The sequence below is a fragment of the Labrus bergylta genome, chromosome 17, assembly GCF_963930695.1.
Source record: "Labrus bergylta chromosome 17, fLabBer1.1, whole genome shotgun sequence".
Taxonomy (NCBI): domain Eukaryota; kingdom Metazoa; phylum Chordata; class Actinopteri; order Labriformes; family Labridae; genus Labrus; species Labrus bergylta.
The window spans coordinates 18133252-18152778 of record NC_089211.1 but is presented as its reverse complement, the minus strand read 5'-3'; the positions used below and the strand labels follow the sequence as shown (position 1 = coordinate 18152778).

General features: G+C 39.9%; 2 protein-coding genes across 4 annotated transcripts; one reads left to right on the top strand and one right to left on the bottom strand.

Annotated features, from left to right (window-relative positions):
• Positions 1-358: 358 nt before the first annotated feature.
• On the bottom strand, positions 359-6752 carry atp5fa1 (ATP synthase F1 subunit alpha). Its single transcript, XM_020653363.3, has 11 exons — positions 6597-6752; positions 5598-5673; positions 5334-5503; positions 4220-4393; positions 3722-3888; positions 3043-3343; positions 1651-1875; positions 1468-1575; positions 1233-1377; positions 992-1142; positions 359-587 (listed from the first exon to the last, which is right to left on the bottom strand). Exons 1-11 carry the CDS (start codon positions 6654-6656, stop codon positions 509-511), a joined length of 1656 nt encoding a protein of 551 aa, XP_020509019.1. The 5' UTR covers positions 6657-6752; the 3' UTR covers positions 359-508.
• Positions 6753-8415: 1663 nt separating this feature from the next.
• Positions 8416-18951, top strand: ark2n (arkadia (rnf111) N-terminal like PKA signaling regulator 2n). Of its 3 annotated transcripts, XM_020653348.3 has the most exons (5): positions 8416-8719; positions 9511-10407; positions 15542-15712; positions 16158-16272; positions 16389-18951. In XM_020653348.3, exons 2-5 carry the CDS (start codon positions 9576-9578, stop codon positions 16576-16578), a joined length of 1308 nt encoding a protein of 435 aa, XP_020509004.1. In that variant the 5' UTR covers positions 8416-8719; positions 9511-9575; the 3' UTR covers positions 16579-18951. The 3 variants fall into 3 exon arrangements, with proteins under 3 accessions (XP_020509004.1, XP_020509005.1, XP_020509006.1); XM_020653350.3 differs by lacking the exon at positions 15542-15712 and having other exon boundaries at positions 8426-8719; XM_020653349.3 differs by lacking the exons at positions 15542-15712; positions 16158-16272; positions 16389-18951 and adding an exon at positions 12023-15533 and having other exon boundaries at positions 8422-8719.
• The last annotated feature ends 576 nt before the right edge of the window (positions 18952-19527 follow it).

Genomic DNA, 19527 nt, shown 5'->3' with positions numbered 1-19527 from the left:
ACTTGTATAAAAGGGACAGCAGTTACCCAGACTTTTTGCACACTGTGGGATATGAAGAAGGAGTTATAAATAAAAACCAGAAGCAGGAAGCACTGCTGCTCCAGGATGGTATATTAGAGACATGTGTGGCCAAAGGTTTACAAAAAAGACATTACATGACAACAGGTCCCTCAATCACTACAACCCTCAAAGTGAAACTAAGGAGTATATTATCAGAATTGATTGCTGAGGTATTTAACCGAGGTATGTGATCTGTTGGAACTGCAAATTATATCATGGCGTGTTGGGCCATCGTTGTATACTGTATTTGCCAAAGAAAGTGTCATGACAGCAGTTCACACACACAAGAGGCAATACATTACATTTGTTTCATTACTTTATTCTCTGTAAGGAGATATCTGTACATTTAAGATCAAGTGCCATTTGAGTTCCTTTTACAGTTCATAGAAAGTTCGACTGACGCTGCACTATGCAAACATGAAAACAACCACATCTAAATAGCTTTACTTTACTCAAAGCTGGAGAGGAAAGTCAACACAATCTGCTTGAGTTTAGCATCAGACGCCTCCGAGATTTTGCCATCAGCCCTGTAATCAAGAAGAGGTTGTTGAAAGCACATAAAAACAGAATATAAGTCCAACTGCTGTTGCTCAGAGGCTTTTAGACTAGAGATGGGACTGATCTTATATCGTTATCGGCTCTGATATTGAAGTAATTTACATATCGGATACCGGACTGACTGCGCAGATCCATGTCAATGATCAAGCAATAATATGGTTGGGCACTTAAAAGTACATTTCTTACACTTCACACAGATTTATTTTGAAAAACCTAACAACTGTTGCTGCTTCCTGTTTGTATGTCAAGCCAGCATAATGCAATGCAATACTGGGTTTACTACAGCTTTGTGTAGCCTTACACATACTACCAACAATAACAATATTAGTTATGATGTAAAAATTGATTTAAAAAAACTCAATTTTAGACTCACCTAATAGCTGCCAGCAGGTCTTGGTGCTGGCTCAGGACGTGTTGCAGGAATGCCTTCTCGAACTTCGTGATCTTACTTGGCTCCATTTTGTCCAGGTGTCCCCTCACACCAGCGTAGATCACCGTTACCTGTTCCTCAATGGCCATGGGACCTAAAGGATGAAGGTGTAGATTCAAGCAATGCACAAGACAAACTGCAGAGTGGATACAGGTTTTTAAAAAGAAGAATTGTAGACACTCACAGTACTGTCCCTGTTTGAGGAGCTCAGTGAGACGAACACCGCGGTTCAGCAGCTGCTGAGTAGCAGCGTCCAGATCTGAACCGAACTGAGCGAAGGCAGCCACCTCACGGTACTGAGCCAGCTCCAGCTTCATGGTACCAGCGACCTGGTGATGCACACGAGTCAATAAGTCTCATTCAAAGTTCATTCACAGTGATAAAAGAGAGGGTGATGGGTGATTATGTGGAACGCTAACCTGCTTCATGGCCTTGGTCTGGGCAGCAGATCCGACACGTGACACAGACAGACCCACGTTGATGGCTGGACGGATACCTTTGTAGAAGAGCTCAGTCTCCAAGAAGATCTGTTTGACAAAAAAGAGGACTTAGTGACGTGCTTAGGATGTTGATTTGAAATAAAGGAAATCACCTTCTCCCACCTGTCCGTCTGTGATGGAGATAACGTTGGTGGGAATGTAGGCTGACACGTCTCCCGCCTGCGTCTCGATAACGGGGAGAGCTGTGAGGGAGCCGCCGCCAAAGTTGTCGTTCATCTTGGCAGCTCTCTCCAGCAGACGGGAATGCAAGTAGAAGACATCTCCTGGGTAAGCTTCACGGCCGGGAGGACGACGGAGCAGCAGGGACATCTGACGGTAGGCGACAGCCTGTGTGGGGAGAAAACGAGCTTTGGCTTGAACTGCAAACTTAGTGTAATACAAAAAATTACACTGTAATAAACTCAGACTTGTGTTGGTTGGATCAGGTTTGGCTGTTTTCATAATCACTTCCCTGATTTTTCAGCACTGCAAACAAACTCAAAATCAGACTTCAACAGTCACATGTTTTTCTTTAGGACGCAGGTTAATCAGAAGTTTCACAGTCTTTCATAAGCACTGGCTTAGCCTGTCTGTATTATATTACATTACAAGCACAGTACTTTCTTAGCATTACACAAGTCACATCAGCAGCATCTTTTATCTCAGTAAAAGGACCCCATTTAGCTGCTGAGCTAATTCTAACCACAGCTATCCCTACAGCACATGCCAAAGCCCCTTGGAGAACAATGAGTTGATAAACAACAGATCTGAACGACTTAATTCAGTGTTTTGACCTGTTTTAATTAGCCCGTCTGTTTGTTTGGAGAGTGAGAAACCTCTGCAGATGGTTTGGCTCTCAAATACCTTGTGAAAGATGAACACCTAAGAAGTACTGCATCAAAAACAAGTTGAGCACCTAAAAACAGACATCAAATCATTTTTTCCCCCCATCAACAATGTAGCTTAAAATATGGATGTGCGTGATAAGTCATTAAACGCTGTCACCCTCTTAGTTGGCACCAGAATAACTGGTGGGTATAACTATCAATTGATTTTTTTAATGATCTTGGCCTGCTGTGCAGTTTATATGTTGTGTCTAAGCTGTAACACAGCCACCTGCCACCAGTGGGGGCTGTAGCTCCGGTTAATGGGCCAGCTCTCCCCACTCTACTGCCTGTATGGTATCTCGTAGGAGCAGCACAAGAAAACTGGCATATAACAAGACAACCAGAGCAAAGTGTAACCACATCTAGTACAGGCATGTGGAAGTTAACCTGCTAAGAGGAAAAATGGCTAATTTTAATTTACGTTTAATCGAGGGGGGGAAATAAGTTGCTAAGACCATCCCTGGCTTAAAAAAAGTACTAGAGTAAGTAAGTAAAAGACAGGCAAAATGAAGTTTTGTCATTCCTCTCGTCTAATGACTCTTAGGGGAGCCCTATTAAAATTATTTACAGCATTTATATTGTTTGTTAGTGTAATTCTCCTCCAACAATGAAATGATTCAAAAATGACCTGTTTGGAGAGATCGTCGTAGATGATGAGGGCGTGCTTGCCGTTGTCTCTGAAGTATTCTCCCATGGAGCAGCCGGAGTACGGCGCCAGGTACTGCAGCGGAGCAGCGTCGGAGGCGGTGGCAGAGACCACGATGGTGTACTTCATGGCATCGGCGTCGGTCAGCCTCTTCACCAGCTGAGCCACGGTGGATCTCTTCTGGCCGATGGCGACATAGATGCAGTACAGCTTCTTCTTCTCCTCAGTGCCTTCGTTGAAGCGCTTCTGGTTGATGATTGTGTCGATGGCGATGGCGGTTTTGCTGAATGACAAATTCAAAGACTTACAAACAGATCCAGCTGATGTCAATGTTATGCTTTAGAGCCAAATGATCTCCAGTTTAATTCATGAAAACATTTACTGCATCGCTTTTGAGGGTTACTTTCTATGGGTGACTTTTTTCCCCCCCAGGCTTCAAATCATCAATCAGAATGTTTAAAACAACTACAATAACTAAAAACGCATATAAAACATTGATATCATACTTTAGCAGTTATCATGGTTTCATGCAATATTTATTATTCATCCTACCCCTTGTCAGTTTTTGCACTCTAACTGCAGTAACAGCTTTTCAAAGGCACCAGGAATAACATCAAATGCCACTGTGTTCAACTATTCACTTTGAGCAGAGTTCCCTCACCCAGTCTGTCTGTCCCCGATGATGAGCTCTCGCTGCCCACGACCAATGGGGACCAAGCTGTCCACGGCTTTGATGCCGGTCTGCATCGGCTCCCTCACAGAGATGCGGGGGATGATGCCAGGGGCCTTCAGACCCACACGCCTGCGGATCTGGGAGCCGAGAGGGCCCTGTGAGGGATCAAAGAGAACAGGAGTTCTATTAAGCATTTGGCTAATAAGATATTCAATTAAAAAAGCACAAGACTGTAAAACCCCCTTCCGCATTACATTACAATCAATACCTCAAGGCCAACTCTATGAAATACTTAATTACTTAATAGCCAAGACTGTTCAATAGTTTGCCTGTAGGAGACTCTTAGAAGGTCAACCCTTCAAAAACAAACTGTTCGATTGTAAATATCAGGATTATTTTTTGTAAAACACTTTGTGTTGCATTTAAGGCAGGCAGGACTTCCGCAACAACAAAAACAGTTTACGATTACATTTATTTATCATATACCTTTCCATCGATAGCGTTTCCCAGAGCATCGACTACCCGGCCCAGAAGCTCTTCACCGACGGGAACGTCCACGATGGCACCCGTTCTCTTGACAATGTCACCTTCCTTGATCAGCTTGTCGTTACCGAACACCACAACACCGACGTTGTCAGGCTCCAAGTTCAGAGACATGCCCTGGTGAAGAGAAACGGAAACAAGGATGACGACCATTTCCCCCTCAAGTTTACAAAGTACTCATGACACAGAAGCCACCTGTTTACTTATAATCACCAAGCCTACATTTAAATCAACTTGAGTATTCTGTACTGCATCCTTTTAGAAAGCATCAAACTAAAAATAAAATAAGCAGACACATTTCTTCTTCTAGCAAAGACTTAAAAAAAATACATTTACAAATGGCCACTACATAGTAGAAGCAGTAAATTACTTTTAGGAGACAGTAAGTTGCAATGGCTCTGTCCTGCTTTAATAAAGGGGTCAGGAGATAGAGAGTTTTGCAGTATTTCATTTGACTACGATTTATTTAGAGGCAGGTTAATTAAATACAATCACTAGTGTTGGAATATTTTTTTCCTCAAACATGTAAGCAGTAGCATTAACCATTTTTTTTAAAGGGTCAGTGTCCATTTTCACATCACCATGCAGCAAAAGTTGGGTTCTAGTTTACAGCTACTTTTTCCTTTCTTTCCTTCTTTTGTTTCCACTGCTTATGTACCTGCTTACTGTTGTAGTAAATAGTTGTTTTTGTTAAAGTAAATACAGGCACAAACTTTGGATAACATAGAACACTTATAGAGCTTAAGCAACATTTGTAAAGTTAATGTGTTTGCTGTGAATCTGTACGTCACATAGTTGTCTATCTGCAATGACAGACTGACCAAAGCTCTGAGTGGAGGGCACGATCTGTCAAGTGGTGAAGCACTCTGACCAATCAGTCGTCTTAAGTGTTTGAAACATAACTCTTTTTAAACTTCATATGGGGTGATACCTAAAAAATACCAGATACTATTCAGAACATTTTCCAATGGAAAACTAAAAAAAAGAACAGTTACACGAAACTTGAGTATGGTCAAGAAGAGCTGCACCAAGCTGTAGAAATGAGTCATCCGACTACCTTCAGGCCAGAGGAGAACTCCACCATCTCCTCGGCTTGGACGTTCCTCAGACCGTACACTCTGGCAATACCATCACCAATAGACAGCACACGACCAGTCTCCTCCAGGTCAGCAGCGGTGTCTGCTCCCATGATCTTTTCCTCCAGAATAGACGACACCTCGGCTGTGCCTTTAACGCATTCAATTGGATAATTAATAAAATGTCCACTAATAAACAAGTTTGGAAACCTCGCACGACGACATAACCATTTCACCACACAGACCTGTTTTCTGCAGCCATGGCCGGGTGGTGTGCAGATTCTTGGCTCCTACACAAGCTGCTGCAACATTCTTTGACACCTTTAAGACAACGGGAACAATTACAGAAATCAGTTTCATTGCGGCAAAATAAATCCACACAAAAAAAAAAAAAAAGAATATGTTGCAATTGTTTTAAGCACACCAGGTTAAAACAAATTAAATTAAACAGTCCAACATCTCATGAAGGACGTGTGGTTAATGAGGTGATAGTGTGCAGCAGTGGGTTTTTTTCTTCATAATATTGGAGAGGTGTTTTCATCACAAACATTACTACATAATAATGCATAGAAGATTTAAAGTAAGAGTAGTAGAAAGTTAGACAAGTTACTAGAACATACAATGGCAAGTCACATCATACTTTCTTGGATGAAATATTAGAACATAAGCGATGCAAACTGAGACCATCTCAATTGTAGAGTTAATAAATGACAGTAAATTATCATCTTAAAATATATGTTTAGGTGTTCATTAAAAAATAAAGGGAAGTTCATTGAGTCTGCAGACAAAAACAGTTACTATTTACAACACTTCATAAATATTCTAACTCTGTCATCATTTATACATGCACATAATTAGCATGTTAAGCCTTGAAAATCCATTTTAGAGGTAAAGGTGACATGTAATGTGGGAGAAATCTGACCTTCAATGTCAATCACCAGCGTCGTTCTTAAACGACAGCTTAGTCATTGACAATGCATGAACAACACAATAAAGAGTGCATGGATTCATTTAATCGTCCAGACATTTGGTAATGTCTGAAAGAGTAAGTGGGCGGCTTGTCCCCTATCTGTCAGCTCAGCTGTAAATGTTATCAGAGGAAAGTAGCCATGTGAAGGGCCCAGTGTCCTACGATGCAAAGACGTGCACACGCACAGTACCGCCGTGGTTTTCTTTCTTTTCAACAAGGACTTTAAGGAAAAAAGTCAACAACAAAATGTTACATGACGAAAAGAGAAGCTTACAAATCCAGCCCGTCGAGGCAGACTGCGGGCAAGAGCCGCAGCGACGCGAACTGACAGCATGTTGGTATCCTTGTGAGTGTGTCCGGGCTTGCAGAGCACAGAGGGAAGGATGGCGGACACAGCGACGATATGCAGAAAGGTCACAGTGACCCGGAAGCACTTCAAAATAAGCGTATCTTGTTTTTCCTTTTTTTTTTAATTCATTTGAATTCGTAATGATTTTTTTTTTTTTTTAACATATTGTGTTTTCAGTGACAACTATGCTGACATACTATATATTTCATTGGGCTCATCAATTGTGACACTTAAAAAAATAAAAATAAAAAAAATATGCAGGAATGACACAACATATATCCAACGCAATAAATATCCAGGGAACCAAAGCAGTGTCACTAAATGTTTACAGTCTATGTAAATAAACCCTATTCCAACCAAATTTTGGGTTTTTACTTTAAATAAAATGAAAACGGAAAAAGGGGAACATTGTCTTAAAAAAGGTGCAGAATGTAGATGAGTTGTATCAATGTTTAAGAAAAATGTAGTAACTTCAAAACTTTAATTAACTTCTCACTCATTCATTGCAATTAGAAGTTCCCTTGATCGTGTAGTCCTAAAGAAGGGCAACACAATTTCGTTTTGAGACATTCAGTAACTCTCAAGCTTATGGAACTTTATAGAAATTAATTTGTTATTAATCAACCTATTTATTTAAAAAAAAACAACTCATTATTGCCACAAGCAGGTTAATCTTATCATTTTATATTGTAGTTCCAGTACTACATTTGTATTCTCCTAAGTAAAATATAATAATAACAAAAAAAAATACTTCAATATACATAAGATTCCAGCATTCAGAGTTTTATTCAAATGATAGTACAGGAGTATTGAAGCAATACATACTGATAAAAGCATGAAAATAGCCTGTTACTGTAGGCCTACAGCATATTATGCTATTACTGTTATTACTGATTTATAAACATATTTTAGTGTTATTTGTTTTCAAGACACAGCTCATTTCAACTATTCTTAGAACTGTCGAACAAAGAATGGGATTGTAAGATAAGATAAAATAAGATAAGATAATCCTTTATTTATCCCACAATGGGGAAATTTACATTGCTACAGCAACAAAGAGCAAAGATTGCAGACAGAAATTGAACACAGTACAATTTAAATTAAAAAAAAAAAAGAAAAATTAAGAATGTACAAAAAAAAAGATACTAAAAAATAGATTTAAAAAATAATCTATAGGCCTATAGAATGAATTGCTGATACGGTACAAACTATTTATTTATCCATATCAACGATGTGTGACAGCTGTCAGATAATTTAGATGAAACAAACTTAGAACTCTGTCCCTTTCAAAGTAGTTGATTACATACCGGTATACTTAGTTAGCCTACTTTCCATTACAAACAGCCCTCTTGCCTTATACAGTCCTGTATTGATAATTTCTTTATGTCTTTATTACGAACGATTAAAAAAATATATGAAAATGAAAATGAATAAACAAATGGAAAAAAAAATCTGTATAAAATAAAAATTAAAAAAAAAAAGCCAATTTCAATATAATACACATTTGACTCGTTTGAAAAGGGATAGGAAGAAGCCTAGGCTTGTCAAGTCCTAGCCCCCATTCTTCACCATTAACAAATGCAAAATCCAATAAAAAATAAACTAAACGGACAATCCAAAAAAAATACTCCAATCGAGCTATTAAGAAAAAGAATAATAAAGTAATATATTTATAATGTTGGGGATACAGGTAACCCAACCTCTACATTTGCCCTGTATCTTCATGCTGTAGTATTAACGTTGAACCACCGGGGGCGCTAGACCGGCTAAGAACAGACCGGAAGTGGCGCATGCAGCTTTTGTGAGAGACGGACGGCTGATGGAGACATTTTAAAATAAATACATAGCTAGCTTGCTAAAGGGCTAACAGGGCTCGGGGAAAAGGTGCGAGCAACACTGCGCCAAAAAAAAACACCGTTCAAGTTTTAAAGAAGTGAAGTGTATTTATCAGCGCGTTGTTTATGCATCGTTACTCAGTAAGACTGCACATTTTTGAAGATGTCGAAAAGTCTGACGGTGGGGAAAAGAGACATATAACTGACGCCTTGGTAAGTTGAAACTAACGCAGCCGTTTTGAATGCTAAGTTAGCTATCGTTATAACAGAGATAACGCGAGCCGATAGCTAGCTTCTGACATTAGCCTGCTTGTTACGCCTCTGGGTGGCTGGATACCATTTCCATTTTTAGGATCCTGCGAGGCAGCTGCCCTGCAACGTGAACGTTTTTTTTTAACTTGTCGTCTTCTTCTCGCCAAGTTTTTTTTTTTTTTTCTTGCAGAGTGTGAGGTTATGAACGAGGTTAGCGCTACTACGCAGCTAAAAGTAGTGTCTTGAGTACGAGCCTGCTTTAGCCCCGGCTAGCTGAAGTTGCAACCAACTCAAAAGTGTTTAGTCCACGAATAAATGCTCTATAATTTAAACACTAATTTTCCTAAAATAAGCCGAAAATACGTTTTCTAGTCAGTGTTTTTATGCAAGGTTAAGAAGGAGGGAGAGGTAGCATGAGGATGCCACTGGTGTAGTGTTTGCAGAGATCTTATGTTTTATCTTAAGAGCATAACTCAATATTGGAGGATTAAGAGAATAACGTTTATGAATGTTTAGGGCTATATTTTATAATCTTCGCCAAGTACATTAAGCCATTGTAACCGCCTTATATTTGATACTAACTCACATTGCATTTAAAGTTCAAATCTCAGAAGGGCAGCCAAATTTAAAAACGAATCTTATTGTTATGAAATTGCCTTGTGTCAATATGCCCCAGAGGTTAAATGGCTTTCTCAAGCTTTCCAGTTTTACACTGTAAATTGATAGTAGTGATTTGTCTTGTCTTCTTCTAGGTAAGCTCCTGTCCAGGCACATTGGTCCATGTTTGTTGGACCTTTGGGCTCTGGGCTCAACTAGCATGAAGATGGCTGATTCAGAAAAGGCAGAGGAATTTGTTGATGCCGAGTGCCCACTAGAGTGCCTTGATGAAGCACAATCAGCCACAGCTTCTGTTCAGGGAGAGCAGGACGAGCACCTGAAAACAGAGACCACCACCAGTACCAGCTCACCGCCAAGGGAAAAGGAGGGAGACAGCCCCTTGAATACAGAGGGTGAGCAGAGTCTCCTCTCCATGCCATGCCTGATGAAGGAACTCCGCAGAGACTCGCCAGAGTCCCAGACTGCCTCCACAGGGAGTGACAAGCCTGTATCACGTCATATCTATGAGAGTGACTCCTCAAATCCCTGCATGCTATCCCCCTCATCCAGCGGCCACCTAGCTGACTCAGACACGCTCTCCTCAGGGGAAGAAGGTGCCGCTCCTCCTGCAGGAGAAGATGCCAACATGGAGGCGTCAAATGATCCAGGGCAGGCAGCAGGAAGGCAAGCGTCTGCCACGTCTACAGGGGGGAGGAAGTCCCGGCGATCACGCTCGGAGAGTGAGATGCCCCCTAATGCAATGGCCGCAAAGAAAAACCGCTGCCAGCCCACCACAGCTGCCGCGGGAGGTCAGGAAAAACAAACCAACGGCAAGCTGGGAAAAGTGAAAGGTCACCGGAGCCAGAAACACAAGGAGCGGATGCGTTTGCTGAGGCAAAAACGAGAAGCAGCAGCGCGGAAGAAGTATAACCTGCTGCAGGACAGCAGTACAAGTGACAGCGAGCTCACATGTGACTCCAGCACTAGCTCTTCTGAGGATGACGATGATGACACTTCAGGAGGCAGCAAGACAATCAAGACAGATATTTCAGGTAACATCCAATGTTTTTTGCACATGCTTTTAGAAAAGTATCAATGCTACTGTCCAGGGTTACAGTAAAAACAACTTTGGTTATCCCATGTTAAGTATCTGATAATAGAAAAAACATTTAGTGTGTGACAATCAAAATGACTTTGTTTAAAAATGGCTTTTCTTTAAATTTAAAAGCAAAAGGACCACATGACAGAGCTTTACAAACCCTTTTTGTAATAATCAATTAGAAAAAGTCCTTCTTTGTGTTTGTTTTATCAGTGACCTTTTTGTGTTTTTTTTCTCACTCATCATCTGTCCTCATTCACCCTGTCTCTAGATTTTTTAACTCTTCATTTTAGAGGAGTCTATATCCTGTCACTTGTAGTAAAACAATATTTGATTTGTTAGAACTTTATCCCATTGTCTGCATGCTGTGGAGCTCTAGTGGACATTCTTCAACTCATTGAACGACAGATAAACCAAGTTCTGGTAATCTAACCTGAGTTATGTTTTCTCGGTTCAACAAGTGAGCCAGTTATATCCTCTGACATTTTTCTCTAAATAGACAATGGTGTGTGCTGGCAGAAGCTGCAAGACTCATTAAGTGTATTCCGCTTTTCTTTCTTTGCCTGCAGCTTTTGAATATTCTTTAGGACTATCATACACTTCACTCTGCCCACACAGGAGGCGAGGAAGATTTTAGAAAACTTAACACAGGTGGTTGTATTTTCTATAATGAGTTACGCAGCACCCTTTGAGGAATCTGATAGCTCTGTGTCTCGACTAGAACCTACTGGATTGTTGCATACAGCTTTGACCAAACATAGCTGCAAACTAAATTCTGGCACATGGTGTCTCTACAGAAGAACAAACATAAATAGTATTGTTGGCACAACGGCCCTCCTTTTTTCACTAAGTTAATCGTGTCTTTCCTGATCTCTTGTGTGAGTTGAGTTCTCCATAAGTTGTGACTAGCAATTTGTAACTAAAAGAGGGGATGTCTGCTTCTGCTGTTGGATAAATTACTTTTTAATTCTTAACAGATCTCTTGCACTGTGTTTGAATATCATGAAAAGAAGTTACATTGGTTCTAGTAGGCAGTATTAATTAAGATATTTATATTGTTTGTGGTTTTTTTTGATAATTAAGTTTGTTTTGAGAGTGCTACTTGTTTTTCTAGCATTTTTTTTGTTCAGGTGCACTATAAAGGTCTTATACAAGGTGCATTCTTTTGGCTTAAACTAAAACCGCTGCAAGATTTTTGAAGTTGCAGTAGACAGAGTAAGACGTATCTGTAGCCATTTATCATAGTATATATGTTTTTTGCCACATACGGGTATATTCACCTCCTTGAGCCTCAAGTTACACATTTTCCTAACCACAATCACTCAGCTACCAGAAACATCCAATTTTCTTCTTTAGGGCTCTGTACCACATGAAATGTTTTCAACCATTTTTACATCGTGCACACAGATATGAGTACTACAGCTGCATGATGTAGTCCATCAGCATGTAAACAGTCGATCTGCACGTAACCAAAAACAAACTCATTTTCTCTTTAATGCAAAAGTCCAACTCCAAAGCATGAACGTGCTACTGTATTTTCTTATGGCTTGGCCTCAATGTCTTTAAAGCTGGCTTCAGACGTGCATCGGAGAGATCCAGAGTGGGCGCCCAGATTCATGGGCTGCTGGACAGCGGTACGTGGGACAGAAACGGCATCGGCAGTGTCCTGGAGGAGGCCATGACGCGCTTTGCTGTGATGCAGCGCCAGACTGAGGAGCGCTTCCGCATCTGGATGGAAAAGCTTGCACATCTTGACTCCGACGACTCATCCAAACGTTCAAGTGACGCCCATGAGGGTCAGCAGCAGGGTGGACGCCCATCCCCACCCAGTTCCTATTTGCCATCATCGGAGTCTGCAGAGACTATGGCTGCCTACATGTTGGCACGAGAGAATAACACTCTCACCCCCACTCCCATAAACAACAACATTCTACCTGAAGTGACCACTCAGAATGGAAATCTAGGTGTTCCAGACCCCGGTCTCCTGAATGTTTAGATTACATCTACACCACTCCTCGCTGTTTTGGACTTTAATCTTACCAAGTGTAGAACTAGTTGTAGAGATCATGGAAAAGGGTATTATAGATAATTGTTGTGAGGTCACTAAGCAAATACACCCTAACCAGCAGCTGGGCCGGAGCTGCTCATTTGATCTGGACTCTCTGCAGACTTGAGACTTGGTGCATCTGCTGACACTGAATCACTGTGAGACTCTCTGAATAATTCAACTCACCTGTTTGATTTCTGCTGAATCTGTGACACGGACACAGGCCAAATCTCTATAGACTCTTGAGTCAGGGCTCTTATTCTACTGCTTAATGTATGGCTTGTTAGGTTTTTATGGAGCAGCTGTGCACACATACACACACAAACACTGAGAAGCTGATTACGTCATTCACATAGACTGTGCTTTACAACACCTGGCAGCCATCACGACAGTGATAAAGTGGGGTGCTGCTGCTTAATAGCATGTGCCTTGTCATTCTGACGTCATGCTGGGAATGATAAATAGAGCATCATAGTATTCCTCATACTATTTCTTTAAAAAATTAGGTTTCACTATCTACATAGCCCTTCATTTTCCTGAACTATGTTTGCACTTTGCTTAAAAGTGGTTCAGGACTTAAAAAATGTTGGCAACCTTTATTTTGGTGGCATAGCTTTACTAACATCAAAACATTTTAAACATAGATTTGCCTATAAATATAAAGACAAAATGCTTACCACTAAATGTCTTGATTTGAAAATATTTAGATATGTTTTTTAATGTTTGCCTTTCTGTTACATTTGCTGCTATCGCTGCGTTTGTGCAGTAACAAGAAACTAGTGAGGGAGAAGTGACTCCTAATGGTTATTTGTAGTAGCGTATAGATTATGGATTTCAGATATGGCATGGGTTCCTATGTTGTGGCTATCAGCTCCAATGTTCAGAACCTCCAATTTTTACTCATATAATATTCGTTACTACTTTATTTCGTTACTACTATATTCACTGGTCTGCCGGCTTGGCCTGTGTCTGCAGCTTGACTTTAAACTGAAAAACCCAGGCATCAAACTAACAAATACACCGCGGTGATAACAGCTGTGGTATGGTGCATGGCAATGTTTACTGACTTCCTAAACCTGACTGATCTGAGTGATCATGTGGCCTTCTCTGGTTCAGATCCTATGGTCTTTGAGGTGGAAACACTCCTTCTCAACCCCTTCCTCAAACTAGTTTTACTGATGTGGATGGCTAGTCTCACTACACCGCTAACAACATCCAGACATAATGAAGGATTCATTGGCCTAATCATGTTTCTGATATGAAATACCATAAATATATTTCATATCGTGTAAGGATGTTGAAAAAAGAAGTGTTACATTTTCAGTATGTGTATATGTAGCCCTATGACTGTCAGTTTTACACAACTGAAGGCTGGAAGTTCCCCCACCTGTTTGCATGTGATTATATTAGTATATAGAATGTACAAGGCCAAATTAGTTTCATCAGCAGCATGTGTGCAAGGTGTACCTTTGCTTATGCTGATACATGGTGACTGACAGGACATTTGATCTGTTTAATTGCCTTTTTTGGCCTTCTGTCTTGTTTCAAGTTGTTCTAATAATTTGTTTTTGTTTGATTCTGCTTAAATACTAGGGCTGCCCCCTAAAAGTCGATGACTATAATCATAAGTCAAGAAGACTCAGGTTGACTCTTGATTTGTCAGTTGGATCACTGAATCACTACCATATTTCACTGAAAAGTAAAAAAAAAAAAAAAAACAGCACGACGGCCTGTACATTTCAGAAAATCGTTGTAGTTCTTAAAGTGCAGGTAAATTATCTAAACACACCTGGTAATTAAAAAAGGTGTAAATATTTAGTAAAGAACTTTCACTCTACAATTCCAAGCTGAGAAGCTTGCAAACATATTCAATGATTGTTCCAGTGGTGTGGTCATTGTTAACAATATACATCACAAATATTAAAGATGGTCTACATCAGGGATGGACTTTCAGCACTGGAAAGGTAGTCTTCTGGAAATCTTTAAATGTAAGAGAAAGATGCCTCTTACAGGTAAAACATGAGTCTCATCTAGGCTTATACACAAGGTTGGTGTGGCGCATCACAATAAAAAGGATAAATAGTCAAACATTTTTACCAGCCAAATCAGATTCGACTGACTAAATTCTGAGTGGGGTACAGCCCTTATAATTACTTTGCTCACTGGCCAACTGGCATCAGCGGAGATGCGACATGCAGAAATGCCTTGCCAAGTGACAAACACCAATGCTTCATCTTTGCCATTAAACTTTAATTTTGAATCAACTGTTCTGTCGACATGTTAAAGTGAGCCCTCACAATCACACGCTGTGTGCATTAGAAATAACACTAAGGACAGTCAATTGTTTACCAAAGAACTATCCTGGTTTACATGAGTCCTTTTCGATCTCTTAATACATGGCCTTTAAATCCCTTTCTCTGGTAACCCTGGTACCTTCCTATTCCAGCCCAACCAGCTATTCATAGGCAGCGTTCTGTTATAGTACATGCTGTCCAGACCAACCCTCTCTCTCAAACAACACAGTATACACACACATACCCAAAGACACGTCTGGGTAGCTGTGTTAGTGTATATCTCTCCCAGGGACTCCTTTTACAGGGTAGAAGAAAGATACATGTTTCAGCTCTTCCACTTCTGTTGTTTTGGCCTTTTTACTTATCTGACAAAATTTATTTCACAGATTAAGATAATTTTGAAGTGTTTTGTAATGATTGTATTCTAGTGTAGTTTTTATGTGAATGGCTGTTATTTTAAAAGCAATAAATGGAGAGAAAAAAAAACTGTTGCACAAAGTTTATTGATACAAACACTCTAATATTAGAAAAGACTCACTAGTTAAGCATCCTAAATGTTTCTTCAACTGTTCATGTTTTATTGCTGAATGGATGAGCCAAACTGTTGGTGTATATCTGGGGCAATAGGGTATGTTTCCATGTTCTTTTTCATATAGAAGCTGCAGCTAGCTGGGCTATGGATTCAAACAGTCCTACTCCTCCCAGGCATGATTTGAATAATAAAGTGTTTTCTTTGTTTCCTGCAGACGGGCCTCCAGTAGTGGGTCACTATGATATTTCAGACACTGATTCTAACCAGGAGAGTATGAGTGTGGAGACAATCCGGCCCACGGTGATAAAGCATGAGCTAAAAACACACAGAGGCCAGGATATGGCAGCTCACTCTGGGTGTATAAGAGCTCTGAGCTCTATCTCAGGTCAGTTACAAACCCGGTAAATCCAAACTGATCATTTCCTCTCAGTGAAGACAGAACAGTTAGAGGCATTGGTGTCACCAATAAGCAACGTGCTATGTGGGGAGACGGTCTTAATAATCTCAGCAAGACGCCTTTCTGAAGCCTTCTTCTTGCTACTGGCTTGGTGCTATGAAAAAGTCTTATTCCGCCTTTCTTCTTTCAAAACAACAAATTGACCTTTCTGACTGACTAGCTTGCAGTGTCAAAACTCGAATTTAAAGTCCATAATGTTATGTTTTGTCCAGTGTGTCACTCCCTGCCATGTCTGCTAGGCTAAGTGTCAGATTCATCATTGTTTTCTTCTTTTCCTTGTCAAGGCAGCTGCAGTCTTTATGTGTCAGCGAGGCCTGAAGCTCTCTACTGGCCCCTCACAATGTGTGACTGTTCCTCTTTTGATTTGTTTCAGGCCACGTGGAGGCAGAGCTGTCGCACAAGGAGGGTTCCATACACAACAAGGGCCAGATTAACATCGCTTCCTCTGACAGTGAAGTGGAAATTGTCGGAGTGCAGGAGAAAGCACGGTAAACACTTTCTTTAGGGGGACTTTCAAAAATATAACTTTTATTAAAAGTGAAACGTCTCCTCCGGTATAACGAAAAACTGTCTGCTTTCTTTATGAATTTGTTTCTAAATGTAGATGTGCTCATCCATGCGGAGGTGTGATAAAGAGTCTCTCCTCTTGGAAAGACAACTCAGTGGAGCAGTTAAACAGCACAAATCAAGCCCAACTCTGGACTACTGTTTCCCCTCAGCCCAACTGGGTGTCTCCTCCTGAGGTGGTGGACCTCACACTGGATGAGGATGCAGGACACAAATACCTACTTTAAACAAGTTGTACACTGAAGACTCCTTGTTTCTTCCTCTCGGTCCTCCTCATCCCTCTTGCCTTGCCTCCATGTTACGACTGTCGCAGCCTCGCCTGTAATCGCTCATGGACTCCTGCTCCAGGGCTCCTTTTTTTTTTTTTGTGTATGTGTATCAGAGCCATTCTACTGACATGATTACCTGATCTTAGCTTGGATTTAGTTTTAATTAAATGGCACATCACTTCAAGTGCAGGTGGAAAAGTATGTAACAGTGATTTATCTGTTAATGATAGCAATATTTTTCATTTAATACCTCATTTACCCCTTAAAAATGGATGTGAGCAGGCATTTGTTGTTCTGTGTTGCAAGCTCTATGGTGAAAACTTCAAGTTGCTGCTTGAGAGCATGTCAGTATAATGTCGTGGCTGTGGACCTTCTCCACCACAGACTCCAAAAGGCATATTTTCAGACTTGATTTCAAATTTAATTCGTATTCCCCTGCATTTGATACAAAATGGCAGCTGGTACAATTTTTGTTGTACAGGAGACAGTAGGTTGATTACAGAGATTGCTTTGTACACATCTACGGTCAATTTTATTTCAGAAGTCTCACCACTGGTTTCACACGTAGGTCAGTCTAGGTTTAAAGCTTTGCTCTTCTATATTGCTCTCTGCATAGGTACAGCCTGTGATCTGTTTCGTCAGGAAAGTCTTCGGTTCATCTTAAAGAAATAGTTTGACAATAGGGGAAAAGTGCTTAGTTGTTTTCATTGTGAAGAGTTGGACTATGAACCAGTTCTATATCTCTCAATTCAATACAAGGCTCCAGGCTAGAAGAGGAGGGAGACAGCTAGCCATGCTCTATTCAAAAGCAACAAAATGTACCCAGCAGAACCTCTTGAGCTCACCTATTAACTTGCTGATATCTCCTTTGTTTAATCCATAAAAAATGCAGTGTAAAAAAACAACAATTTTCTGTTTTTGTGGGGGTCATTTGCTAGAAGTTTTCCTAGTTGTGAAAACAAACTGCTGGTTTAATCCAAACTCTGATGGGAACACACTACAAAATAAGACTCATTTTCAAGACAGCACTTCTGTATTTGAACATGGTGATGTTGGCAATATGTTTCAATCCAGTTGTTTTAACATGTATTTTTATGTTGGAATCAACAGAGTCTGCGAGAGTCCCGTGGGTAGTAGTTACCAGTGAATGTATGACTGGGTGCACTAATTGTTTGCATGCGTATCCTGAGTGGATGCAAACACCTTTAATCCTCTGGGGACCCCTTTTTAAAACAACTGAAAAAAGGTATTTTCCACTGAATACTGCAAATCAAGATGGCCTGAATGCCTTGAAATGTGCACTACTTTCTTTTAGAATCTTCTAAAGCGTATTCTTTTACCTTGCAGAGCAGTGGGTTTTGCTATCTCAACAGTAAATATTTTAATAATAGATTTGAATTTAGCACACTGAAAAGGAGTAAGCGCGGAGTGGCGTTTGTGTCAAGATGTCGGGAAGTTATAGAAAAAGCTTTTACTGTATGAACTGTTCTTGACCCTGATCCTCAGGGCCTGTTTCCTCCTCCCTTCTCTGTGCTCTTATTTCTGTATTCATACAGTACTGCAGTCATGCTGGTATTTTATTTTTTGTTAATCAGTGATCTAACTTCAAACACTGTTTTAAAATGAAGCATTTCTTTAATTTCATATGCGATACCAACTTGTCTGTCTTCAACAGGATGCTTGACAATTGTAGAGTCCAATAATTTAACTTCTGCTGGTCACAGAAGGGAAGGGAAATGTAATCTAAGGAACTAAACCAAAGCCTAAATGGATTTTTTTTTTTTTTTTTTAATTTTCTTTCCCAATTTTAATATACTTTTCATTTGGAAGTCAGTCTTTGTTACATGAGGGGACAAGAATTCTGTTTCAAACTCATGACACGGCTTATATTTTTAGTTTTTTGCTTTGGCCAGTCTTCTCCACTTCATTCAACTACCACTGTGATGTCTTTTACCAGACCACTCCTGCTTGCAAAACCCATTTTGCTTTTGTTCCTTAGGATTTTTATGAATTGTTTGTAAAACTCATGTCCTTAGTGATAGAGGTTTGGTAGAAAACTTGGGCAGTGATGCTCAACTATGGTTGCACATAGCATGTCTGGTCACGTTTTTAACCTCATGTCCGATATTTTCCTCACCACATGTAATTTAGCCTCGCTCTTCTGTTCTTTTGTTTGTTTTGTTTTATTTTACTGTCAGTATTTTAAATTTAAAAAAAAAAAAGGTTGTTTATTTTGTTGCTTCTGCAAGTCCTTGACTTCCTTGAAATTATGTCTGTAGAACAAAAAAAGAAACTATTTTAAAACTAAATAAATAGAGCGTTATTTAATGATCCCCTTGTACAGCTTTTTATTTCTTATTCCGTTTATTTATTGTCCAGGCTGGCTGAGTACTCTTTGGTCTCGTGTGATATTCAGAGCTTTTAGTAGAACTCAATAGATAAAGGATTTTGAGACTGTTACCCATTTGGATTTAAGAGGTGAAAATGTATTAACTGCTGATTTGGAAGCCAAATGAGCTTGAATTAAATATGGGACTTTTTTTTTCTACATGAATTTGCACCTCTATAAATCTGCAAACATACTAAGAAGCTACTTAGAAATCACTACTTGCTTCGCAAACAGAGCTGAGAATATTGCCAATTATAACGTTAGAGCACAGGTGAACTTTGTGTTGATACATTCCTTTAATTCTTGTTTTCTATATTATGTGTTCTAAAATTACATTTGAATTTTTACATGAATCATTACATTTGAATTTTTAACCCCAGGAGGAAAACCTTTATATCTGTGATGGGCTCAAATCTGCAAATAATATCTGCCTACTTAATACACTGGTGGGTCTCTAATGTCAAGTGCCAAGGCTAGGAAGGGATAAATTACTACTGAAGATATTTTTTTAATCATTG